General features: G+C 44.7%; 1 protein-coding gene across 5 annotated transcripts in view; it reads left to right on the top strand.

The window, feature by feature from the left end:
• L3MBTL1 (L3MBTL histone methyl-lysine binding protein 1) overlaps positions 1–27,113 on the top strand; it is a 151,797-nt gene that overhangs the window by 54,164 nt on the left and 70,520 nt on the right. For 4 of the 5 annotated variants that reach the window (XM_063960300.1, XM_063960297.1, XM_063960298.1 and 1 more), the window contains exons 9-18: positions 5,050–5,154; positions 7,528–7,663; positions 10,473–10,564; positions 14,887–15,038; positions 22,536–22,612; positions 23,259–23,344; positions 23,462–23,572; positions 23,753–23,867; positions 24,162–24,261; positions 25,084–25,248. In XM_063960300.1, coding sequence (XP_063816370.1) covers positions 5,050–5,154; positions 7,528–7,663; positions 10,473–10,564; positions 14,887–15,038; positions 22,536–22,612; positions 23,259–23,344; positions 23,462–23,572; positions 23,753–23,867; positions 24,162–24,261; positions 25,084–25,248 — 1,139 coding nt within the window. Of the gene's footprint in view, positions 1–5,049; positions 5,155–7,527; positions 7,664–10,472; positions 10,565–14,886; positions 15,039–22,535; positions 22,613–23,258; positions 23,345–23,461; positions 23,599–23,752; positions 23,868–24,161; positions 24,262–25,083; positions 25,249–27,113 lie in introns of those variants that run through there. The other variant, XM_063960301.1, reaches the window with a different exon arrangement.

Here is a 27,113-nt window from a genome sequence, read left to right as displayed (position 1 = left end):
GGGAGTTCAAATTCAAGATGGAATCTCTGAGAGCTGTCATCTCAGGACTGACAGAGGGCGAGTTCCTGGTGTCTCTGGACATCAAGGATGCTTACCTCCACATTCCCATTTGGGTGCCGCATCAAGCATATCTCAGATTTGCACTGATGAACGATCACTATCAGTTACAGGCGCTGCCGTTTGGCCTCTCTACGGCACCGAGGATCTTCACCAAGGTAATGGCGGAGATGATGGTTCTCCTCCGCAAATAGGGGTGAACATAATTCCATATCTGGACGATCTCCTGATCAAGGCGTCGTCCAGGGAGAGGTTGTTGCGGTCCATTGCACTCACGACACAGCTGCTCAGGAAGCACGGTTGGATCCTGAACCTTCCAAAGTCTCATCTGGAGCCGACAAGGCGGCTGTCTTTCCTGGGAATGATCTTCGACACGGAAGTGCAGAGGGTATTTCTCCTGGTGGAAAAAGCGTTGGTGATTCAAACAATGGCCCGGGATGTCCTAAGACCTACCCGGGTATCGGTTCATCAATGCATACGCTTTCTGGGGAAGATGGTTGCCGCCTACGAGGCTCTGCAGTACGGCAAGTTTCATGCTCGACCTTTTCAACTGGACCTTTTGGACCAGTGGTCGGGCTCTCCCCTACACATGCACAAGCGGATTCGCCTGTCTCCGAAAGCCAGGATTTCACTCCTCTGGTGGCTGCAACTTCCACACCTTCTGGAAGGGCAAAGGTTCGGCATTCAAGACTGGATCCTTTTAACCACAGATGCAAGTCTAAGAGGTTGGGGAGCAGTCGCTCTGGGAGAAACCTTCCAGGGTCGATGGTCGGGTCAGGAGTCACTCCTCCCAATAAACATCCTGGAACTCAGGGCCGTATACAATGCCCTTCTGCAGGCAGCACACCTTCTACAGCATCAGGCTGTTCAGGTGCAGTCGGACAATGTGACCAGAGTGGCCTACATAAATCGTCAAGGCGAAACGAAGAGTAGGGCTGCCATGGCAGAGGTGTCAAAAATCCTCAGCTCGGCAGAAAGGCACGCGGTGGCGATGTCGCCAATCTTCATTCCGGGCGTAGACAGCTGGGAAGCAGACTTCCTCAGCAGACACGATCTCCATCCAGGGGAGTGGGGCCTCCATCCGGAGGTGTTCAAGGAGGTAACCGGTTGGTGGGGGGTTCCCCACATAGACATGATGGCCTCACGCCTCACCAAGAAGCTACAGAGGTACTGTTCCAGGTCAAGAGACCCACAGGCAGTGGCGGTGGACACACTGGTAACACCGTGGGTGTTCAACTCAGTGTATGTGTTCTCTCCACTTCCTCTGATACCAAGGGTTCTTCAGCTCGTGAGAAGAACAAAGGTTCTGGCAATCCTCATTGCTCCGGACTGGCCAAGGAGGGCTTGGTACGTGGATCTGCTAGATCTTCTGCTGGAAGATCAATGGCCTTTACCTCTTCGGGAGGATCTGCTTCTGCAGGGGCTGTTCGCTTATCAAGACTTACCGCGGCTACGTTTGACGGCATGGCGGTTGAACGCCAGATTTTAGCTCGGAAAGGTATTCCGAGTGAGGTCATTCCTACCCTGATACAGGCCAAGAAGGGGGTATTGTCTAAACATTACCATCGCATTTGCAGGAAATATGTTTCTTGGTGTGAGGCCAAGAGGTTTCTGGCGGTGGAGTTTCAACTTGGACGTTTTCTCCTTTTCCTGCAAGTAGGGGTGGATATGGGACTGAGATTGGGCTCCATCAAGGTCCAGATCTCTGCTTTGTCCATCTTCTACCAAAAAGAATTGGCTGTTCTTCCTGAGGTTCAGACCTTTTTGAAAGGGGTTCTGCACATCCAGCCTCCCTTTGTGGCGCCTACGGCTCCATGGGATCTTGATGTGATGTTGCAGTTCCTGTAATCTGCTTGGTTTGAGCCTCTACAGGAGGCTGATCTCAAGTTTCTCACGTGGAAGGCGGTCACCTTGTTGGCCTTGGCTTCTGCACGACGCGTGTCGGAATTGGGGGCTTTATCTTGTAAAAGCCTCTATCTGATCTTCCATGAAGACAGGGCGGAACTTAGGACTCGTCCACAGTTCCTGCCTAAGGATGTGTCGGCTTTCCACATCAACCAACCTATTGTGGTGCCAGTGGCTACTGACTCCTCAATTACTTCAAAGGCCTTGGATGTAGTGAGGACTTTGAAGATTTACGTGAAGAGGACGGCTCGTCATAGGAAAAGTGACTCCCTGTTTGTCCTCTATGATCCAAAGAAAATTGGATGTCCTGCTTCTAAGCGGTTGATTTCCCACTGGATCAGGTTCACTATCCAGAATGCTTATTCCACGGCAGGATTGCCGTGTCCGAGACCTGTAAAGGCCCACTCTACTCGTAAAGTGGGCTCTTCCTGGGCGGCTGCCCGGGGTGTCTCAGCGGTACAACTCTGCCGAGCAGCTACTTGGTCTGGGTCGAACATGTTTGCCAAGTTTTACAAATTCGATACTTTGGCCTCTGATGACCTTTAGTTTGGTCAAGCAGTGTTGCAGGAGCCTCCGCGCTCTCCCTCCCATACTGGGAGCTTTGGTACATCCCCATGGCACTAATATGGACCACAGCATCCTCTAGGACGTAAGAGAAAATAGGATTTTGGTTACCTACCGGTAAATCCTTTTCTCGTAGTCCGTAGAGGATGCTGGGCGCCCGCCCAGCACTTCGTTTTCCTGCGTTGTTTTTTTATGGTTCAGTGTTACCTGGTTCCTAGGTAAGTTCTGCGTTATTTACTGTTTCAGCTGTTGCTGAGTTGTTCCGGCATGTTGGCCGGATTCTCATGTTTGTGTGAGCTGGTATGAATCTCGCCACTATCTGTGTAATTCCTTCTCTCGAAGTATGTCGTCTCCCCGGGCACAGTTTCTAGACTGAGTCTGGTAGGAGGGGCATAGAGGGAGTAGCCAGCCCACACTATTAAATGCTTAAAATGCCAATGGCTCCTGGTGGACCCGTCTATACCTAATGGTACTAATATAGACCCCAGCATCCTCCACGGACTACGAGAAAAGGATTAACTGGTAGGTAACCAAAATCCTATTTTTTTATTTTTTATTTATTTTTTTAAATAAAATTATTTTGGATACGTTTAAATACATGTTTGTGTAATTTAAGCCCCACAATTTCTGAGCATTTTTTTTTTATTATTTTGCCAATTAAGTGGTTAAATGTCATGCACGCCTGCTGGTAATACAGGCAGCATTGAAGGGGCATCACTCAAAACAGAGGACATATGTCCCAACTGCCCTCAAAGAATAAAAGTCTTGATAACCTGAACAGTCTTGATATGATGGCACTGTCCCGTCTAAATCATGACAGTTGGGAGGTATATATGGGTACAGCATGTTCTGAGACCCCCTTTTTGTGATAACATTTCTGTTCCTGATTCCTGTGTGTGAGTTCTTTTTATCAACGTTTCTGTGCAATAAACCATGTGACATCAATTAAGTGACAAAGATCTGAAGTGTTAAAAAGTAATATATTTCAACCAATGGCCGGGCCCAGGCGAGAAAATACTGTCACACACATGCATATGCACTGTTAGTGTACTATTCCCAGTTTTGGTAAGCTAAAAGCGAGCACCCACTTCTCCCACACTGAGAGAATGTCACAGAGGGCTCTAGTACCTCCTTTTTGTTTTCAGATTCCAGGGCAGGGGGTGTGGCTAAAACTGCAGTAGGATTGCAATCATTTTGTTTGTCAACTTTCAGGTCATTCTCTTACCACTCCAGTAAAAACATCAGGCCCCCTCTATATGCCCATTTATATGCAATCTGCTCCACATGCAACTTTCTATGACTTTATTTATCAGACCCCCTACCCTGTGCTGCTTTAGTTTATATGCCATGTTCTCAACCTGTAATGTAAATAATAAACATGCAAAAACAAAATGAAATAAATACAGTGATTGAAATATAAGATAGTACATTTCAGCCTGCCCAAAAAAAAGCTCTGTGAGGCATTTTTTTCAAAATATATAAAAAACACAAGTGGACCAGTGCTAGTAAGTTATGGGTTCTCCAGATTCTCAAACCTGGTCCTCAGGAGTACAAACAGTTTATGTTTTATAGGTCTCACAAGTTTTCCAGAATCACAAGTAAAATACTTAGCTCCATCTGTGGATCTTATAAAATGTGTGTGTGAGTAATGAATACACCTGTGTACCTGCTAGGTATTTGGGGTCTTAAGGACCACATTTTGAGAACCACTTTAGTAATTGATCCAGAAAATAATAAAAACTAGTATATAAAAAAAAAAAACAAGTGGATAAATGGATAAAATCTTAGGTGAGTCTAAAAAGGTGTGTACACACGGTGAGATTCTTGCTATGCCCGATTTTGACTATGTTATTTCCCTTGAACTCCCCCAGAGCCCAAATAGCACAGATTTTGACTATCTGTACTTTCGATTTTGTCTATGTACGATTTTGCGTAAGTGCCAATTTTGACTATGCTTTGTACTAGATAGTACACTAGATAGTCAAGATTGACTTGCCTGCACAGTCTATCTAGCCTTGTGATACCGACCCAGCGTGACCGCGCATCAGGATCGAATCGGTATCGCAAGCTGCCTAACACCGAGATGTGCTCTAACTTTCCTTAAGATTTTGACTAGTTATTTGATAAGAAAGTTGTTTCACCACAGGTGATGGCAATCATACATTATCAGGAAAGTTCAGGAACAGAGCATTTTCTCCCTCAAGGAGAGAGTCAGGTAGGCAAGTATGCCCTATAGTGCATGTTTTGCAGGTCTCTTCACAGAAACACAAATGAAATAATCAGCTCCACCTGTGGACCTTTACAAATGTGTTAGTGAGTAATTAATACACCTGTGCACCTGCTGGGTTACATGCACTGTGTGGGGTCCTGAGGACCGAGTTTGAGAACCTGTGCTATAGGTTTACAAACTTCTTTCAGCAACAACATACTGTAGCAAGGGATTTCACTCTTCAGATTAAAGCATTATATTCTGTTGTATGTTTATTTTGTGACTAATGAACTGTTTTGGTTGTATGGTCATAGTGGCAACTGGGAACACAGCACAAGAATGGCTTCAAGGTGGGAATGAAACTAGAGGGAACAGATCCCCAGCATCCATCCATGTATTTTATCCTTACTGTGGCTGAGGTGAGCTGTACAGCAGAAACTGTTAGCACCAAAAAAAAATAATCTATGACTAAATGCATGGTCACTTTAGAATACATTCCTGTACCTCACACATTGGGCAGATGTATTAAGCCTGCAGAAGTGATAATGCAGTGATAAATGGAAGGTGATAACGCACCAGCCAATCAGCTCCAATATGTAAATTAACAGTTAGGAGCTGATTGGCTGGTGCGTTATCACCTACCACTTATCACTGCTTTATAGATTTCTCCAGGTTTAATACATCTTCCCCAAAGTAAAGTGAAGCACTGTCTGTCCCACCATTGGATGAATAAGGGCTATGCATCTAATATTTCTCAATGACATAAAGGTACTGCCCTTCTCACTGATACAGTAGTTGGCATAAAGCCACTGTCCTTCTCAATGAGAGGCAACCTAAAGGTGCTGCCCTTTTCACTAATTAGTGACATAAAGGCTATGGCCTTCTCACTGATAGGTGCCATAAAGGCACTGTCCTTCTTGCTGTTAGGTGCCATAAAGGTACTGCCATTCTCACTGATAGATGTCATAAAGGTGCTGCCCTTCTCACTAATAGATGTTTTTCTCACTGATAGATGCCATAAAGGTAATGCCCTTTCTCACTGATAGGTGCCATAAGGGCACTGCCCTTCTCACTAATGGCTGCTGAAAAAAAGGTTATGCCCTTCTCACTGTTATATGCCATAAAGGTACTGCCCTTCTCTCTGATAGGTGCCATAGAGGTACTGTCCTTCTCACTGATAGGTGCCATAAAGGTACTGTCCTTCTCACTGATAGGTGCCATATAGGTACTACCCTTCTCACTGATAGGTGCCATAAAGGTACTGCCCTTCTCACTGATAGGTGCCATAAAGGTACTGCCCTGCTCTCTGATAGGTGCCATAAAGGTACTGTCCTTCTCACTGATAGATGTCATAAAGGTACTGTCCTTTTCACTGATAGATGCCATAAAGGTACTGTCCTTCTCACTGATAGGTGCCATAAAGGTAATGTCCTTCTAACTGATAGGTACCATATAGGTACAATCCTTCTCACTGGTAGGAGACATAAAGACAATGTCCTCCTCACTGAGAGGGACATACATTTACTGTCATTCTCTCTTTTAGATCACAAAAAGGTGCTGTTTTCCTTCTAGGTAATAAAAAAGTACATGCCCATGTCATTGCTAGAAGACAATTATACACTGGCCCAAATGTATTAAGCCTTAAAAAGTAATATAGTGGAGACAGATAAAGAGCGATAAATGACCAATGGGCCTGATTTATGTTTATAAGTAAAGCAAAAAGCAAGTAAAACCATGCTGCACTGCAGATGGGGCAGATATAACATGTGCAGAGAGATTTTGGCCCTCATTCCGAGTTGTTCGCTCGGTATTTTTCATCGCATCGCAGTGAAAATCCGCTTAGTACGCATGCGCAATGTTCGCACTGCGACTGCGCCAAGTAACTTTACTATGAAGAAAGTAATTTTACTCACGGCTTTTTCATCGCTCCGGCGATCGTAATGTGATTGACAGGAAATGGGTGTTACTGGGCGGAAACACGGCGTTTCAGGGGCGTGTGGCTGAAAACGCTACCGTTTCCGGAAAAAACGCAGGAGTGGCCGGGGAAACGGTGGGAGTGCCTGGGCGAACGCTGGGTGTGTTTGTGACGTCAACCAGGAACGACAAGCACTGAAATGATCGCACAGGCAGAGTAAGTCTGAAGCTACTCTGAAACTGCTAAGTAGTTAGTAATCGCAATATTGCGAATACATCGGTCGCAATTTTAAGAAGCTAAGATTCACTCCCAGTAGGCGGCGGCTTAGCGTGTGTAACTCTGCTAAATTCGCCTTGCGACCGATCAACTCGGAATGAGGGCCTTAGATTTGGGTGTGGTGTGTTCAAACTGGAATCTAAATTGGAGTGTAAACATAAGGCTACATGCAAAAGCAGACAGTTTTTACCCTGCACATACTGTAAATAATATATATGTATTTGCATTGCAACATGGTTTGTAACAGACACAAATGTTAAGTTACTTGCTTTTTTGCTTTACTTACAAACATGAATCAGGCCCCATGACCAGGATGTATAAAAGTCCGAGTCCGGCGGCCGTGCGGGATGCCGGCCTAACTCAGACGTTTTTTTAAAGAAGCAATCATGTACAAGGCTGAACCATGCCTTGTACATGATTGCCCCTTTTAAAAAAACTGGGAGTTCGCCGGCATCCCGCACAGCCCCCGAACTCTGACTTCATTACATCCCGCCTAGTTCAGTGCAGAGTTAATATTTGGATCTCTTAACTGTTTTAAAATGTACTATTTCCCCTTATTTATGACCTCACTGTCTATCTTTACACTTTTCTGCTCTTTTAGGTGTGTGCGTTTCGGATAAGACTCCACTTTGATGGTTATTCTGACTGCCATGACTTCTGGGTGAATGCTGACTCTCCTGACATTCACCCTGCCGGATGGTGTGAGAGAACAAGACACAAACTGCAACCCCCAAAAGGTAATGAGTTTGTCATCACATTTACACTCTCTCCTGTCGTCTTGTATACAGTTGTCGTTAAAGTATTATTTGAAATGCACTTTATCCCCAGGAATTAGTCTAATAATAATAATAATAATAATCCAAGTTAAATGTAAGGCCTAAAGTTCTTGATATACATGTGCATGCATAACTCACTTCAAGGAGCTAATATTTATCAGTGAGTGCCCTTATGATTAATTTCAGTCTACAAATCAGGGTTTAGAGTAAATTCTATATTATCTATAGTCTGTACAATTCTCCTTTATTATAGACTTAATTTATGCCATATTTATTCAGAGATGTGTTCGGCATTCTGGCGGTCTGTGACCAACGCCGGAATCCCGACACCACTCGGGAGACCATCGCCGGAACACCAACCGCCAGAATGAGAGGGGTGCTGTAGCCGCCACCCCCCAAGGGTTAGGGTAGGGAGCAGTAGAGGGGTAAAATACTTATCCATGTCCGGTGTCGGGATCCTCATTGTTGGTATGCTACGATCGCTCATGTGATCGCTAGCATCCCAACTGCTGGTATTTCATACCGAACCCTTTATTAATCCCTGGCTGCATTGTGATATAGCTCCTCACACCCAGACCTCAGGACATACTAAAGCTGGGTACAAACTTTAAGATTATCTGTCCAACTGGCTGGTTAGAGAGAAAATGTGGTTATGTATGGGAGCAAATGGCAATCAACCATTTGCTCCCAAACACCGGAAAATGGATTTAGCTAGTTTATGTGAAAGACCGATGAATATATTTGAATCAGTCTCACACATACACTGTACAATTATCTAGGTGATCCACTGATATCAGGCAGATCAACCAGATCATTATATAGTGTATGCCCAGCATAACTGACACATTCTAAAATATCCACAGATTATTTCACTTGCGATTTTGTGAGGAGACCTGGAAAACATGCACTATTACTGCGTCCCAAGGACTTGATTTGAGAAGTACTGGTATAGGGAGAGCCCAGGATCTACCATATGCCAGATCATGTAGTATAGCGGCCTCAATAGTATGCAGTACATGTGAAAGCACATTTACGTCTTGTACAGTAATATGTGCTACCACATACATACTGAGGCAGGGACAGCTGGGCAACATCTTGGAGATTCATGTATTCAGACCTATCATATTGACAGGGGAGAATATTTGCCTTTAATATGAGTCACTTTGTAATGGCTAAACCCTGGCAGACTCTAATTAGTCATGGAGTGTCACAGCAGCGTGCTATACATGAGGGCATTGTATGATTCTGTTAATTCTAATGTGGTATGCAACCCCTAAAAGGAATTGGCGTCCTATGTATCACATTTATTTGCAGGATATTCCCTGAAAACACCCAGTTTGGGGGGAACCCGCAAATAAGTATCCACCGACTGTATATACAGGAGACCATAGCCAGATTAAGGGGAGGATGCAGGGCATACTGTACCCCGGGCCCCCCTCTGTCAAGGGCCCCCCCAGCCAGAGCATACTGACATTACTAGCTCTCCCTCTTGCGCAGCAGCAGAACTAGGCTGTCAGAATGTGAGCAGGGTTTCAAGAGATACCAATGGAGCATCCTGACCAGAGGAGAGATAGCAGAGGGGAGAGAGCTGTAAGTGACCCAGGGATCCCAACTTCTCCTCCCGACTGGGTGTCAGGGTCCTGTGTAACCTGTTATCTAATGAGAGCCTTCATGTCTAGAGAGAGAGACACACAGAGCATCCTCCTGAGTCCTGTCCCAGTGTGTTAGCAGTACAGAGGTTGCTGCTATTGCATTTCCGCAATATAAAATATAGATTTTATTTTTCTATGTGTATTTTAAGCTTAACTTGTCTTTGTTCCACTGCAGGAAAACATTATAAAATAGTTGCCCCTTTATTAGGTGGAGTAAACAGTACCCAGGCCTTATTAAACTATTAGTTTAAATCTAACATACACCATTGGTTTATATTTAATATACACAACCCATACCTCCCAACATAACCCATTCCAGGAGGGACAAAATGCTCTCTACCTTGACTTCCCTTTTAATTTATAATTGTAATCATTTTTGTAGAAATACCTTTTTTTTTTACCAATGAAATAGTTCAACACATCTGATGCCAACCATATATTAAAAGGGAAGTCCGGGTAGAGAGCATTTTGTACCTTCTGAAATGGGTCATGTTGAGAGGTATGCACAACCTAATATACACTCCCCCCCCCCCACACACACACACACACACACACACACTCTCCACCAGGGGCCCCCTGTCCTAAGTGCCCCAGGTCCACCCAAGGCTTAATCCGGCCCTGCAGGAGACCATGGCAGGTAGGTATCTATGGGGACTGTTTTTTTGCTGATTGCAATGCATACTGATGCTTTGCTCATGTAGCTAACGCCATCTGAGCCATTGTAACCTAGAGGCTACAGATTGCAAAAAGTACCAGGAGAGATCCCTCCCCGACACTCTCCACTCGGGCATGCCTGGTCAGCAGACTGCATATGCGCAGTAGTATGCACAGCTCCTGAAGAAGAGGTGAAGCGATCGCTAAAACTTTTGGTGCCCCTGTTCCTGCGGGTGTATTTTAATACATTTCAGTGAATCTCATTTTATTATTGGTGCAAATAGCAGTAATAAGAATTTATAATTATCGGAACTAGAACATGATAATTAATAAATAAGCGCCTAGGTTTGCAGGAGATTCCTAAAGTATGGATTCTTAATTGTTCTCATTACACACCACACTCTCTGTTACATACAAGCATGTGTCAAACACTTTATACTTCCCACTTGCTGTGTGTACTGTAGGTTACAAAGATGAAGATTTCAGTTGGACCAATTACCTGAGATTGACAAAGGCTCATGTGGCTCCAAAACACCTATTTATGACCCCAAAAATTGTGAGTGTCCATTCTACTGTTTACTGGTTATGGCCTAATGTTTATATTACGCAGGTTCAGAAACATAACACAGGTCATTTACTAAGCACAAAACAAAAGCAAAAGTAGGTTTGGAGCAAGTGTGCACTCAATTTGCAAATATATACCTTAGGCTGTGTACACACGGCGCGATAAGCCATACAGCCCGATGCGCCATACAGCACGACATTGACTATTCGATGTGGCCAAAGCCCGGCCCCACCAATATAGTCAATATTGGGCTGCATGCACAGTCTATTTTTCCTTGCGATGCCGATCCCATGGGACCGCGCATCGGCATCGCAAGGACTTTACACACGGTGCGATATGCACTATATTTTCTTACTATTTTGACTATATAGTCAAAATCGAAAGAAATATCGCACTGTGTGTACACACCTTAACATTTAGACCACAAAGCATGAGGTTTAGGGAGTCAGACATGGGTGTTACTAGAGGAGACTATATATTATACCCCTTTCACACCGCACAAATTACCCGGTATCGACCAGGCATATTGCCGGGTCGACACGGGTCGGAATGCGGTGTGAAAGGGGCATAGCCGAAATCGCGGGTCGTCTGACCCGGCAATTCAACCCGGGAATAAAGCAGTGTTATACCTGGGTTGAATACCGGGTCAGTGGCTGCGTAAACGGGCTCCCGGGTCGATGCGTCCCGGGACCCGTTTACTTCAGCAGGGAGAGGTGGCGCGGAGATTATCTTATCTCCCAGCGCCGCCTCCACCTCCGCCACTGCCGCTGGATCCACCCCCCGCTGCTATGGCAACTCGCCCGGCATATTGCCGGGTCGGGGAAGCCTGCAGCAGCGGCCAATGCTGGATCCCACCAGGGAAGGACCCGTTTCCAATTCCCGGGTGGGATCCGGCATTGGCAGTGTGAAAGGGGTATAAGTGACGTTAGGCTGTGTTAAGGCATCCCAACCAAAGCATGGAGCAGATGTAATGCTTTACCTCATTGTGCAGAATAATGCATTACAGATTGCAGAACAAGGGTACTGAGCTGGGGCCTGACGCCAGAGATGTGTGCCAATGTATTCACAGGTGCAATCTGAGTACACATACACAGAGTGGGCACAAATCATTTTTATAATCAACTCCCTGAGTAACTCTATGTTTGCGCAGAATGGTCGCCGTATCTGAGACACTGGTGCCATGTTTTTTGCATACAACATCGCAGTTGTCGGCTGAGACATGCCCCAAAAATGGTTGTGACACGTCTGCGTTTTAACCGCTACTCTCTATTACCTCCCCCAAATGGTCCCTGATTGTCCATCACTCTGCAATGAACACCTCGCTAAGGTTCCTTGGCATGTGCGCAGTACGACAGTGACGCATGTGCACTAGGTCTAGAAGTATATTAGAAGGCATAATAAAAATATTTGGGAACTTAAAATGTGTTAAATGGCTGCAATATGTATAAATTTTTAAAAAGCAAGCTTTTTGGTGTATGTTAAATGATCTTGTTAAATTTGGGGTATATGACAAAGGGTATAAGTATCAATTAAAGGCACTTTTAAAAACCTTGCAAAAAAGACCCATTACTCCCACCTGCAAGCCTAAAAACACTTGTCCCACTCATAGGGCAGTATGGATGGTGTAATGGTCAGCATTACTGCCTCACAGCACTGAGGTCATGGGCTCAATTTCCACCATGACCCTAACTGTGTGGAGTTTGTATATTCTCCCCGTACTTGCATGGGTTTCCTCCGGGTACTCTGGTTTCCTCCCACAATCCAAAATTAAACTGGGAGGTTAATTGGATCCCAACAAAATTAACCCTAGCATGAATGTGTCTGTGTGTACATGGGGTAGGGAATATAGGGGCAGATGTATTAACCTGGAGAAGGCATAAGGAAGTGATAAACCAGTGATATGTGCAAGGTGATAAAGACACCAGCCAATCAGCTCCATTATGCAAATTAACAGTTAGGATCTGATTGGCTGGTGCCTTTATCACCTTGCACATATCACTGGTTTATCACTTCCTTATGCCTTCTCCAGGTTAATACATCTGCCCCATAGAGAGTAAGTTCCACTGGGGCAGGGACTGATGTGAATGGGCAAATATTCTCTGTAAAGCGCTGCTGAATATGTGCGCGCTATATAAATAATTGGTAATAGTAAAGCACCCCAATATACCTGCCCCATACCTTGTACCCCAATTTCCATCACTTTGCACTTTTTCACCCCAAAACTGACATCTTATTATTGGCTTCAAAGTTCCTAATTAATCATTAAGGAGGGTGTCCAAGGGTATCCGGACTCTAGGTTGACACTGTCTAGGTCGACACCTATTGGTCGATATTGAGTAGGCCGACACAGGCAATAGGTCGACACGACCATTAGGTCAACGTGAACAAGATCGACATGGAAAAAGGTCGACATGAGGTTTTCACTTTTTTTTCTTTCATTTTTTTTTTTTTATACTTTACGATCCACGTGGACTACAATTGGGAACGTTAACCTTGCCTGAAGCAGGGCGAGTGAAGCGAGCATTGCGAGGGAACACAGTGCACTAATTGGGGTTCCCCTTCACTTTACGAAGAAAACAACACCAAAAAAATGGGTGTAGTATGAGTTGCCGGAGGTCGAGACCCCGGAGGCCAGCATACCGGTGCCGGGATCCCGACCGCCAGCTTGCCGGCAGCAGGGCGAGCGCAAATGATCCCCTTGCGGGCTCGCTGCACTCACCACGCTGTGGGCACGGTGGCGCGCTACGCTATCTATTCTCCCACCGGTTGTCGGGATTCTGGCGCCGGTATACTGTGCGTCGGGATCCCAACAACCAGTATACTGAAAACCATCCCAAAAAAACATGAAACACTCATGTCGACCTTTTTCCATGTTGAGCTCATGACCGTGTCGACCTATTTCCTGTGTCGACCTAGTCACGGTCGACCAATATGTGTCGACCTAATGTGTGTCGACCTAGACACTGTCGACCCTGAGTCCAAGGGCTTCTGAACAATGGACCTTATTCAGCATGGGTCGGAGATGTGTTGCCTCCACATTCTCCCGCCCCATGCTATACTGAGATATTGCGGTCATATCATGGAAGGACAGACAACGATTGACAGCGCCGGGCCTCGGTGGGCGTCAACTCGGCATTGCGGGGAAAATGGGGGTGGAGACAATTTCTGGGCAGCCGCATGACATCACACGCAGCCGATGAAAGTGAAAACATGTCCGTTCTGCCTTTGCAGCCAGGCTGCGGAGCCAGGGGGTCTTCCACAATTCAGCGATGTGATCGCAATTGCATTGCGATTGCATTGCTGCCGGCCATTTGCATGCTGGGCAGCTTTGCCCTGTGCTATGCGGCCCCCAGCATGCGATCGCAGCCAGTTGCAGTTTTGCTATAATAACAAACTTGCAACTGAAGCTGAATAAGGTCCAAAATCCCAACTTTTCACCTGCTCAGAGTACTGTAGGTGAAGAGAAATTTGCGATTAACTCCATCGAGAGTTATTGCATGCGAGTAATTGGATAGCTGCAATATTGCGGAGGTCATGAAAAAAGCTGCATTTTCTGCAGTGAAAATGGCTCATCATGACTAATTGGATACTCTCCTTTTTTATATGAGATTTTTATATTTTTTTTATTTATTTCAGTTTGCAAAAGAAACTACCCCCCTAGTTTCCTCTCAGTTCTGCATCGTATTGCTCAACACTATCTCTATCATTCCCTACATCTCCTTTTCTCGGTTCTGCAGTCCCAGACTTTGGGCCTGATTCAAAAATTGAGGCAGGTCTGAGTAACTACACAGATTCCCGATTATCGTGAATCTGCGGCTGCGCAAGGTCAGTTGTGAGCATGAGCAAAACGAGCCTTGTGATGTTGCACGGAGTTCCTTCTGATTGACAGGTAGCAGCGTTGAGGAGTTGGGGAGGTGGTTGGGGGAGGCTTGCATTCCTGGAAAGGTTTTCTGGGAGGGCAAAGCCAAGGGTCTATGTGCACCACGCAGACTTCCTGGCCTCGCAGCCCTCGCTTCCATTGGCCAGCTGTCTATGCTTAGTCTTACTCAGTTGGCCATCTGCCTAATGGTCACGATACTGGATCCCAGCTTGCAACGTCGGTTGTAGTGCTGGGATCGCAGTTACATGCAGGAGGTGTCTCTTCTACTGAGACGTCTCCTGCATGTCCCTCTTTCAAATCAGATGGAAATTCACAGCTGTTTGCAAGCGGCTTTGCATTTCCATCCATCTCTGAACCAGGCCCTTATTACGCAATAACATTTGTTCTGTTCGATTCTTGAGGCTGTCACTAATCATCTTTTTTGTTACAATAGGGTGCACCACCATCCCTCTTTAGGGTAGGGATGAAGCTAGAAGCCGTGGACAGGATGAATCCATCTCTTATATGTGTGGCTAGTGTCACCGATGTAGTAGAAAACAGATTCCTTGTACACTTCGACAACTGGGGTGACACCTATGACTATTGGTAGGTATTCATTAAATGAACATTGGTCTTTCTGCTATCCACGTGACAATGGGACACAGTGGCAAAAGCAAGGGGCCTGATTCTGAGTTGCATGCAATGCTGATGTTAACAGAGTGATATTACAGCGTCTAAAGACACTCAAAGTGGCGTCTCAAGCCTTGCACATTCATTGGCACAGTACACCAGAGAAAGGGCTGATACTAAAATTAGCATATAGTCATAAATGCAACTACAGCAAAAGATGCTAAAGGCGTGTTTGTGTGCGAGGGGGGGGGAGTGTGTGTGGGGGGGGGGGGGGTCTATTAGAGATGAGCGGGTTCGGTTTCTCGGAAACCGAACCCCCCCGAACTTCACCCTTTTTACACGGGTCCGAGGCAGGTTCGAACCTTCCCGCCTTGCTCGGCTAACCCGAGCGCGCCCGAACGTCATCATCCCGCTGTCGGATTCTCGCGAGATTCGGATTCTATATAAGCAGCCGCGCGTCGCCGCCATTTTCACTCGTGCATTGGAGATGATAGGGAGAGGACGTGGCTGGCGTCCTCTCCGTTTATTGTTGAACTTGATTGCTTTATTGCTTAATTGTGGGGAGGACTGGGGAGCAGCTGTTAGGAGGAGTACAGTGCAGAGTTTTGCTGATAAGTGACCACCAGTTTTTATCCGTTCTCTGCCTGAAAAAAACGCTCCATACCATATCTGTGCTCAGTGTGCTGCATAATATATCTGTGCTCACACTGCTTAATTGTGGGGACTGGGGAGCAGCTGTACTATATAGCAGGAGTACAGTGCAGAGTTTTGCTGACAGTGACCATCAGTATACGTTGTCTGCCGGAAAAACACTCCATATCTGTGCTCAGTGTGCTGCTTTATTGTGGGGACTGGGGACCACCAGTATAATATTATATAGGAGGAGTACAGTGCAGAGTTTTGCTGACCAGTGACCACCAGTATACTATATATAGCAGTACGGTAGGCCACTGCTGTACCTACCTCTGTGTCGTCATTCATTAAGTATACTATCCATCTACATTCTATACCTGTGGTGCATTTTAGTTTTGCAGTTTGCTGACACAGTGACCACCAGTATACTATATATAGCAGTACGGTAGGCCACTGCTGTACCTACCTCTGTGTCGTCATTCATTAAGTATACTATCCATCTACATTCTATACCTGTGGTGCGCCTCTTTTTTTCTTTGCATCATGTGCTGTTTGGGGACAATTTTTTGAAGTGCCATCCGGTCTTGATTGACACTGCAGTGCCACTTCTAGATGGGCCAGGTGTTTGTGTCGGCCACTTGTGTCGCTTAGCTTACTCACACAGCGACCTTGGTGAGCCTCTTTTTTTCTTTGCATCATGTGCTGTTTGGGGACAATTTTTTTGAAGTGCCATCCTGTCTTGATTGACACTGCAGTGCCACTCCTAGATGGGCCAGGTGTTTGTGTCGGCCACTTGTGTCGCTTAGCTTAGTCACACAGCGACCTTGGTGCGCCTCTTTTTTTCTTTGCATCATGTGCTGTTTGGGGACAATTTTTTTGAAGTGCCATCCTGTCTTGATTGACACTGCAGTGCCACTCCTAGATGGGCCAGGTGTTTGTGTCGGCCACTTGTGTCGCTAAGCTTAGTCATCCAACGACCTCGTGCAAATTTTAGGACTAAAAATAATATTGTGAGGTGTGAGGTGTTCAGAATAGACTGAAAATGAGTGGAAATTATGGTTATTGAGGTTAATAATACTATGGGATCAAAATGACCCCCAAATTCTATGATTTAAGCTGTTTTTTAAAAACACCCGAATCCAAAACACACCCGAATCCGACAAAAAATTTTCGGTGAGGTTTTGCAAAAACGCGTCCGAATCCAAAACACGGCCGCGGAACCGAATCCAAAACCAAAACACAAAACCCGAAAAATGTCCGGTGCACATCACTAGTGTCTATGTAACTGTACTCTCCTGTACACAAGTCAGGACAGGAAATCACATACAGCTGTAAATAACTTTATGCAAAATCACATGGTACAGAAATGATAGACAATTGCATCATACCTCCCAGCATCCCCGATTTCTAAATTGACTTTCTTATATGTCTGCATGAAGTTAGTCATCCTCTGGACACGGAGAAATGAATATTCATGAGTATCAATTATAGAGTGAACATTCCTGTACTGGCAGGATAGCACACACTGCGCTTCTCATAAAGGAAGCATTACAGTTTTAAAGACAAGATGATGATTGGCTCTAAGTTATCATAGAAAGGGCTAGTGTCACATGATATTTAGCCAGCATCAACAGCTAATGTAAGGAAAGCCCAATAATGGCTAAATGGTTGACTCATTTGTAGTATGTGTGGCATTTGTGGAAAGTCACAGGACGAAAATAACTGACCAAAAAGAAGCACAATGATGAGGATTGGAGACAGCCAAACTAAGGCTTCGCTTGTGGCCATTCTATATAAGGAATTTGTGTATCTATAATGGGTGTAAGGTGCACACGTGCTCCTGGGTCCAGGGGGGCTCACACCACACACCGGGCCTGATTCAGGTCCTGACGTAGCTGCGACTCATGCCGCACAGTACCAAAGGGCCTAATTCCGATCTGATCGCAGCAGCAAATTTGTTAGCTAATGGGCAAAACCATGTGCACTGCAGGGGGGGGGGGGGCAGATGGAACATGTGCAGAGAGAGTTAGATTTGGCTGTGGTGTGTTCAAACTGAAATCTAAATTGCAGTGTAAAAGTAAAGAAGCCAGTATTTACCCTGCACGGAAATAATGTAACACACCCAAATCTTACTCTCTCTGCACATGTTAAATCTGCCCCCCCCCCCCCCCTGCAGTGCACATGGTTTTGCCCATTTGCTAACAAATCTGCTGCTGCAATCAGGTCTGAATTAGGCCCAATGTTCGGTACTTTGCGCATATACGCCAGACCCATACTGCGCATGTACAATATGGGTCTGCGACACTCACTGCAGATCGGCAGCAGACTGCCAGTGATTATCAGTCTGTTGTCATTTGGGGGCAAGAGGGGTGGCAATGGCCTCCGTTCCCTAAAAAGGAAGGGTTGCCACCACCGTTGTGTGGGAGTGCCGAGGCCAGGATCTCTGACATCTTTGTTGGATCTGCAGTGGTTGGCTTGCGCAACCCCGTGGGTCATGCAGCTAACAGATGGTGTAGCAGGTGATCCAATCCTAGAATGCAGCCTAGATCACTAATGCAGGTGGCATGACACCTCCTGCTTTATTAACATATTAGTACTATCGCTGCTGCTTCCATCTAAGCAGCAGTGATAGCACCTCAAACTCCAATCAGGCCCACCCTGCACACTAGCCACACGTTGCTCTCCAGAGTTCTGCTTTAGCCAACATGGCAGAGCAGCATAAATCACCGGAAAATGGTGAAGCATCTATGTTCCCGCATATTTGCACATACCCAGTAGAGAAGTCTCTGCGAACATGGCATGTGCAACAGACTCTGTCACAAAGGCAGAGTCTACTGCGCTGCCAGAGGAGGGGTCCACATGGAGTCTGCACGTAGGTTCTCTCCTCTCTGAAATTGCCCTTAATATTAGGCCCTTTTTTGATGGAGGCCCAACTTCTTATGGGCCACTTACAACTGGGTTTCCAGAGGCGGAATCCCCACATGTAAGGTAAGGGATAGCAAGGGCGGAGAGGGTAACATTTTCCACTCACAAATCTAGATTATACTATGCATGGAATACCCCGTATGAGTCCCAAATTTTCTCTGGGACGCCTGAAAGTTGCCTACATCCCAAGTGAAATGGATGACCCAGGGGTGTGATGAAAGTGACCCTGCCCACTGCTTTAAGATGCTGCAAATTGCAGCTTTAAACAGCAGGGGTGGAGCCATAATAAATTAATAATGTGATCTTGCAGCTGCAGACATCTCACAGGCTATTGCATTTACCCCAATATCCAGGACCGTCTTTTCGTATGGGCTCAATGGGCTCTTGCCCAAGGGCCCCAGGAGTATAAGGGCCCTAGACTGATAGCTGAGGGTCTCCTCTTTCCAGGGATACCAGATTTTTGAAAATCGGCCCTGGGGAACCGGAGATATCTGACTTGAAAGCAGTGGTCCCCATCCAAGCCTGTTAATTGCTCTTCCCAGCCAGATAACTTCGATTCTGTCTGACTTAGAGATTTTCTGAGGGTATACACCAAAAACTGTGACTCTCTCCTTTTAGTGGACACTGGCAGCTTGTCTCTACTGTGCCCAGAACCAGAGATATCAGCCTTTCAGCAGCTGGTTCCTGCTCCAGCTCCACACGCCTAATATGCAGTTTTAGATTTTCGTTGCTGGTTTGCTCTGTCTACTGAACTCTGACCCCTAAGTCCCCGGAACCTTCTGACAGGTGGGACTCTCTAGTTTATTATCCCATTCAAATCTAAGAAATATATTTTCAGGAACTGGAGATATCTGCAGTCAAGCAAGCTGCCCTCCCACCGGAATATGATAAATATTAAGCCCACTCCACTATCCACCCCTCACCTACATATTAAACACCCCCTACCACCCTGGAAGTCATGTACCCAGGCTTCGTCATTCAGCCCAATGCCCCTTCTACAGTTTATCTCCATCCGTGCAGTAAAGGAGTAATTAGAGAAATTACTGCTCCAGGTCCTACATGCTGAGCTGAAGATAGAACACCCCCTACCGCCCGCAGGGCATCAAAGCTGCCGCTGATAGCTCCTCCCACCCCTACCGCAGGAGGATGGGTAGGGGGCCCAGTGCATTGCTGTGCCCAGGGGCCTACACTGCTGTTAAGATGGCCCTGCCAATATCTCCATAGCTTCCTACTGGAGATTATCTAAATCAGTGACATGTCATGTGGCTGTTCTCACTGATTACAACTGATTATTGTACAGAACTATTTATCATATCTATATGGATTATTAAAGGTAATGCTTTTATTTAATAATTATAATTTCCTATAAAAGGCCTCAGAAGAGAGAGTGGAGGATGTGATGAGTTCATTATGCTAGTCACTATGCTGAGTGGCACAAAGCAAGCTCCTGAAGCATCAAAATAATAACTCAACCCCTTGAAAACTTTGCAGTAGTCATGTAATAATGTTGAGGGTGGGTTGGTGTGTTAGTACTTGAGACTATAGCTGATGACAGACTAAATTGTCACAGATAAATTAATCTCTGGAACTGAGATAGATGACCCTTTGTTATTATTAGATGCTGAATTAAGAGCATCATTATGATATTGAGTGCCATTCTGATGAAGCAAAAGGGACAAATTATATCTGATTTTTAATCTGCTGGGTAAAATTGTCACCCTCAGCTCCAAGAAGACGATGCAGCTGCTTTCCCTCATGAAAGAGGCAGCTGCCAGCCTGTAGTGAGGAATTATGATGTGAATATCTTAAATGAAACATATGTGTTAGATTATCTGTGAACACTATTATTTACTTTATACATTTTTATATGAGAGAGCTTATAATTACGCCGGCTGTACACACATGAAAGATTTTATGGCTCTTTTTTAATATCATCAGCATAAAAGCCTATTTTACATTGGAGATATAAAGTAAAGCTTATTTTCTGTGATAGGAAGGAACTCTAAGCAGCTGCCTATTGTGGAATATTCTATACATTATAAGTACAGATGAGCGGGTTCAGTTTTACTTGGATTTACTCGGTTCTCAAAACGGTATCTTATTGGCTCACGGATGTCACGTGTTTTGGATAGCCAATAAGAAAAATCTGGATAAAATTGAACTGGCGTTAATTCTGCCGTTACATCCGAACCTGCTCATCTCTAATTATAACATTTATTTAGTGATGGTGATGTTTAGCTAGTTATTTTTCTTTCAAAATAAAATGGTGAGTATATTGTTGGTTGCCACAATGAGTGATGCTATTGCTGCTCAACCTTTGGCTTTTTTGATTTTCACATTGTTATCACCATTAATATAATCTGTGTGTCAGTGGCATCAGAAGGGGTGTGTGGCCCACACGAAAGTGTCACCCTCTGAAGGGATGATACCAAAATTCCGGCTTCTCCACACTTACAGGAACCGGGTGCTGCAGTGTGACATTCTACTGTAGCACCCAGCTCCTCTCATAGAGGAGCAACTGAGAGTGCGGGCACAGTTCTCCGGTGGCAGCCCAGCATGCTCTCCCCAGAGTGATGTCACCGGGATCCACCGCGAGCCCATACTCCCTTCAACTTAAGCCACACTCCCTTTCAGCTGGGAGCACACCTACTGCACGCAAGATGGTACAGAATGCGCATCGGGTGTCACCAGACCTAGTGACGCCTCTGCTGTGTGTTAAGTGAAGTGTAGAATTCACATAGGTCTATGTTAACTTGAAATTAGAATAACAAGGGTTAGTACTTTGAACTATTACCACTTTTGTGATTTTTATTTTTAGCACTGTTGGTTATTGATCTACAATACTGGAAACTGCACAGTGTTTGTAGGCAGTACTAGACAGTGTCCGAGTGATAGGTTGACAGTAAGTGGTGTAACCAGAACTTTGTGGGCCCCATAGCAACATATTGAAGGGATCCCTGATCAAGTGCTTCTTGAGAGACACTTCTCTGCAACAGTTATTAATTTTATGCTCAATAATAGTGCCCTAGATCATTTTCTGAACCACAGTAGTGCCCTAGTTAATATTATGCCCCATAGTAATGCCCCAGTTTATTTTATGAACCATCGTTCCTCCAAAGTTTACATGATGTCACATTGTAGGGCTGCCAGTACACATGATGCCACACAGTATCCTCAATTCACATTATGACATACAGTATCCCAGTTCATATTATGCCACACTACAGTGCCTCTAATTCATTATAGAGCACTCCACATTACAATGAGCAGATTACAATACAGACAGAGAGAGGGGGATAGAAAGAGAGAGGGAGAGTGCTAGGGAAGGAGGAAGCCTGTCTAGGCTTCAGTATAAGTCTCTGATGGGGGTGGGCACTTCACACTATTAGGCTCGCCACCTTCCCAGCCACGAATCGCGGCACTGCAGTGCCCTTCTGCTGGAAGTTGTCCAAGTAGGGGGTAGAGTGGGCCCGGGCAATATTTGCCACAGTGTGGGGTCCCCCAATGTGTGTGGGCCCTGGAGGACTGCCCCACCTATAATCCAGCCCTGTCTGCAGGGTATTCGCAGGTGGTACTGGACACAGGGAAATGCAGTGTATTAGTAAGCATTGCTGGACACAGGGAAATGTAGGGTATTGGTAAGCAGTACTGAGCAAAGGAAAATGCAGGGTAATGATAGGCATCACTGGGATGGAATTGTGTTGCCTGCTGGATAATGCTGGGCAATTCTTTGATATCCAGTGCAACACACTTTTACTTTAGCTGTGCAAACAAATATGGGCTGGCGTAGTATAATGCCAGTGTTGCTTTTCATGCCCAGTCCAGCCCTCTCTCTATCTTACTTATTGTTTGCTTATAGCTAAATAAGAAGTCTTTCTCTTTCAGCTTTAGTTTGATATATTCATTTTTCCTTAGGTGTGACCCCAGCAGCCCCTACGTTCATCCTGTGGGTTGGTGTAAAGAACATGGGAAGCCTCTCACTCCACCTCAGGGTGAGTTGAGTTTTGACAGACAAGACTGCAATATGGGAATATATTGTTGCTATGTTTATCTGTGCTAAAATAACATTTTCAGTTCCTTGCTTACAGTTGTATTCAGATCGTGCAATTTTTTTTAGGGGCTAGGGTTTCTTTTCCCATTGCTCCACCAGTAAGAAAAAAATACTGCTTTCTCTAGTATGCTCCAACATGGGTCTTCATTTTTTTTTTAAGGTATTGAGTATGAAACATGAATTATTAATAATAGTACTATTATAGTCAGCAATGTATTGGAACAATGGTTTCCAGACTATATTGAATCACAGCTGCCTAGAGTATCAGAATTTATTTCATGGCACCTCTAGGCCACAATTTTCTTGAGTAATTCTGCAAAAATAACTAAATTAAGTAAATTGTGCTTCCTTTTATCGTTAGGTAATGTAATGGTAGACAGAGTTGCACCCCTATATCCATGTATTTTAAGATAAGCAGCTACAAGCTCTGGTTTTGCCTATAAAATTGACCATACATAATTTGATTTGGTACTGGACCACTAACCTCTGACACCTCTGTCAGAGCTATGTGGCCCCACAGGGTGCTATGGGACCCATGTTTGGAAACCACTACATTGTACTATTCTGATTTAACTGTCTCCCTGTAGATTATCCAGACCCTGATAACTTCACTTGGGACAGATACTTGTCTGACACTGGAGCTACTGCAGTGCCCACTCGTGCCTTTCACATGGTAATGGCAACACCTGTCTCATGATGGCATTTTATTACTAGAAATCAGAACTAGGTGTCACTTGTTCCCTAAACATGCCTCATTCATAACATATTTCCCACTTTAAATCCCCTGAAGCGGCCCCCACATGGGTTCAAGGTCAACATGAGACTGGAAGCAGTAGATAGAAGTCGTCCCTCATTGATCCGTGTGGCATCTGTGGTGGACGTGGAAGAGTGCAGGATAAAGGTGGATAACCTGTTCTTAAATCCACTGTACGTCAGTCTCCTTTTTCCATTACATGCATCTGTCTGTTGTGGTGTAGACCATCTTCCCTGTGGGTGTTGATGTGCATCCATCTTAAATTGTGGGGCAATGGGAAGGGTTACTTATGCTATGGGTCTCTGACAACCCATCCTACCTCCCAAGGTTCACTTTGATGGCTGGAGCTATTTGTATGACTTTTGGCTGGACGCTGACCACCCAGATTTACATCCTGTGGGTTGGTGCCAGAGAACAGGACACCCACTACAGACTCCCCTCCGTGAGTACCACCACAACTAGTTCATGAATGTCTTTTTAAAAGGAAAGGCAATTATAAGTTCCCAACAGGTTAACACACAATTCCATCACAACCCCAAAAATGCAGGAAAATAATGTACCAATGAAACACCATTAAACACTTCAGTTAATAACGCATTCCAATAATAGCTTCAAGTCAGTGCTCTAGAAAATATGGTGACTAAACAGCTTTGAAAACACAGTTCCACATGTCTTGCTCTGTTACTGGAGAAACCTTCCACACGATCCGTCGTATCACTCCTTATTCTTTCCACAGGACACCATGATGCTAGTGACATGTTACCGGGTGCTTGTGTATCCCTCAGCTGTAAGGGGATCTCTCACTCACGAAGTAGTAAATACGGTTTCCAGCACAGGTAAGCCTTTTTGGTTGTCTGAGTCTTTATCACTAGTGTGATGCCAATGTCCTTGGTCGTATTCCTGTACTTCTGCCTTTGGGTTTGATATAGCTCATAGACAGTTAAAAGATAGTCATTAGTTAGACACTATATGGTCGACAGTCAAAACATAGACAGGGTCAAAAGTCAGACAGGGTCAAAAGTCAGTCAAATGTCAGACATTCAAAAGACCGACAGGGTCAAAAGTACGACAGGGTCAAAAGTCAGACAGTCAAAAGTCAGAGGGTCATAAGTCAGACACACAAAAAAATAAGTTTTTTTTGTTTTTTTTGTGTTTTTAAACATTTTTAACCAACATTTGGTGAAATTCATACCCTCGCGGGCTCGCCACGCTTCGGGCTCGGTGTCTCGCTTTGCTCACCACAACTTTACTAAAAGGTAATAGTTTGTGACATGGATAGTAAATGAGTCAAAAGTTGTAAAAAACACAGAAAAACAAAAAAATATATTTTTTTGTGCCTGACTTATGACCCTGTCGGTCTTTTGAATGTCTGCCTTTTGACTGTCTGACTTTTGACCCAGTCTGACATTTGACTGTCGACCATATAGTGTCTAACTAATGACTGTCTATCTTTTAACTGTCTATCTATAGACAGGAATCCCTGCCTTTTAGGTCACTTTTTTTTTTTTTTTTTTTAGCTCTGAGCAAAATGTATTGTATCTTACTATTGTACAATGCCTTATCTGCTCATATGTGCTGGTCTAATATTCATTGCCTCTTTCTCCTTGGGTCTTCCCACATCCTCAGCCATTCTAAGCTTTCTTTCTTCTTGCCCATAGAAAGTGTCCTACTCCTGGTTGTGATGGTTCTGGTCATGTGACTGGAAGGTTCACAGCTCATCACTGTCTCTCTGGCTGTCCTCTTGCTGATAGGAACCAACAACCAGCACGAACCAGGAATCCCATTCCACTACCACCCCGCAGGAAATCCAGACACCATGGCAGGTAACAGAGCAATCTGCAGGCATAGCAAGTTTTCCTAATTTTTATCAAGATATAAGGGGGTGATGCTGAGTCACACAGATCTCTGCTCATGGGCACAAACATTGATTTTCTGCTTACAGCGCATATACAAAGTTCTGCATCTTTGCTTATGCTTGTCCTATTATACTGTCCTGGATCTGTTGTTTTGTGAAATAGGACATTTCTTTGCGCATACCAGGTGGTGACAATGTGATCGCACTTAACCACTCTGAGTTGTGTGTATGAGGAAGAGAGCCTGTTACAGACGTATTTCTTGCATCTAACACCAGTATTAGGCAAATAGTGATAATAATAATAATAATAATGACTACTGCAGTGCGCGTTGGAAAATCAATGAGTGGCATGGGTTGCCCGCGTTCATGCGGCATGCCGTCTATACGCATTAACCCCCAGCATTAGCTGATCAGATGCTCACATTATCATAAGGTAGTATATCAGGCTACTGTGGCTGCCCAAACTGCAGCCACCTTATGTGCAACTCAGCATCAGCCCTAAGAAGTATATCAGCATGCAACATATCTGCTAATAGAAACTTATGCGCACTTAAATACACAGATTTTTTTTTTTTATATATTCAGTAGATTTTTATTGATTTTTCCAAGACGAACAAACAAAAAAAACATATTTGCAATAGTGGTACAGAGTATATAATACAAATTATGTATGCATAAACAAACAATAAAGAAAAATGTCGAAAAAAAAGGAAGTATACATTTGATTGGCGTGATCTCTTGTGACTAATAAAGCAAATTATATCACACACACAAAAAGTGAAAATAAAATATCGTACCAGGTCCTGATGTAAAATCAAATACAGACAAAGCATATCCATGAAACAGGGGTATTCTGCAGCTCTAAATATTATTTGGGGCAATAGACAACTGTGGATTAAAAAAAATTGACCAGTCATTAGTACTGTGCAGATGCACTTGTACACTGATTAAATGAGGAAGATAGCCATCTGTCCCATACTTTATGAAATTTGTCCAGGGCCTTTCTAGATATATAAACAAATTTTTCATGCGATGCAACCGAATTCACAAGCAGCATCCACTGATTAACATTAGGGCCCATAGGTGCCATCCATGAGCGTGCTATCAGTACCTTGGCCAGAGCACATAGATTAAAGACATACCGTCTAGAATTTACATCCAATACCTCCTCATCTAACACTGCAAGGATACACACAGAGGGCGTAAAGATATCTGAGGGAACACCCGTAGAAATGATTATCCTTATCACTGTTTGCCAGAAGGTTTGTACCAACTGGCAAGACCACAATAAGTGCCAGAAGGTGCCATCCAAGGAGGCACACTTCGGCCACCCATATTAGTTAGACGGATGGGCGTAATATAGACTCGATGGAGTATAAACAAGTGTATTTGTTGGAAGCGAGCCGAGGTAGTAGCTGTACGAGAAGCTCCCAAAGCTTCCTCCCATGTGTCTAAAGAAACAGGTCCCAAATCAACTTCCGATTTGGATCTAAGACTAAGGAGACTTCCAGAATGATGGGCACTGAACAGAGCAGAGTAAAGAGCAGATACAGCCCCGGTTTTTACAATATTTGTAAAAAGCAGGTAAACAGGAGATGTCTGGAGGAGAGGAGGTGCAGCACCGAACTGAGACGTGCAAGCGTGATGAAGCTGGAGATATCGATAATAATAAGACGCGGGCAGAGTAAAATCCCCTCGAAGTTGTTCAAAGGATTTAAATGTATCCGAGGAGTATAGATGGCTAAGGGAAGAAATACACCTGCGTCCCCACACCGATACCATTTCTAAAGAAGCAAAGTGAGGAAGGGCACGAGTGTAAGTCAGTGGGGTGTC

The sequence above is a fragment of the Pseudophryne corroboree genome, chromosome 3, assembly GCF_028390025.1.
Source record: "Pseudophryne corroboree isolate aPseCor3 chromosome 3, aPseCor3.hap2, whole genome shotgun sequence".
Classification (NCBI taxonomy): Eukaryota; Metazoa; Chordata; class Amphibia; order Anura; family Myobatrachidae; genus Pseudophryne; species Pseudophryne corroboree.
The sequence above is the reverse complement of the archived record's forward strand: the minus strand, read 5'-3'. Positions and strand labels throughout refer to the sequence as shown.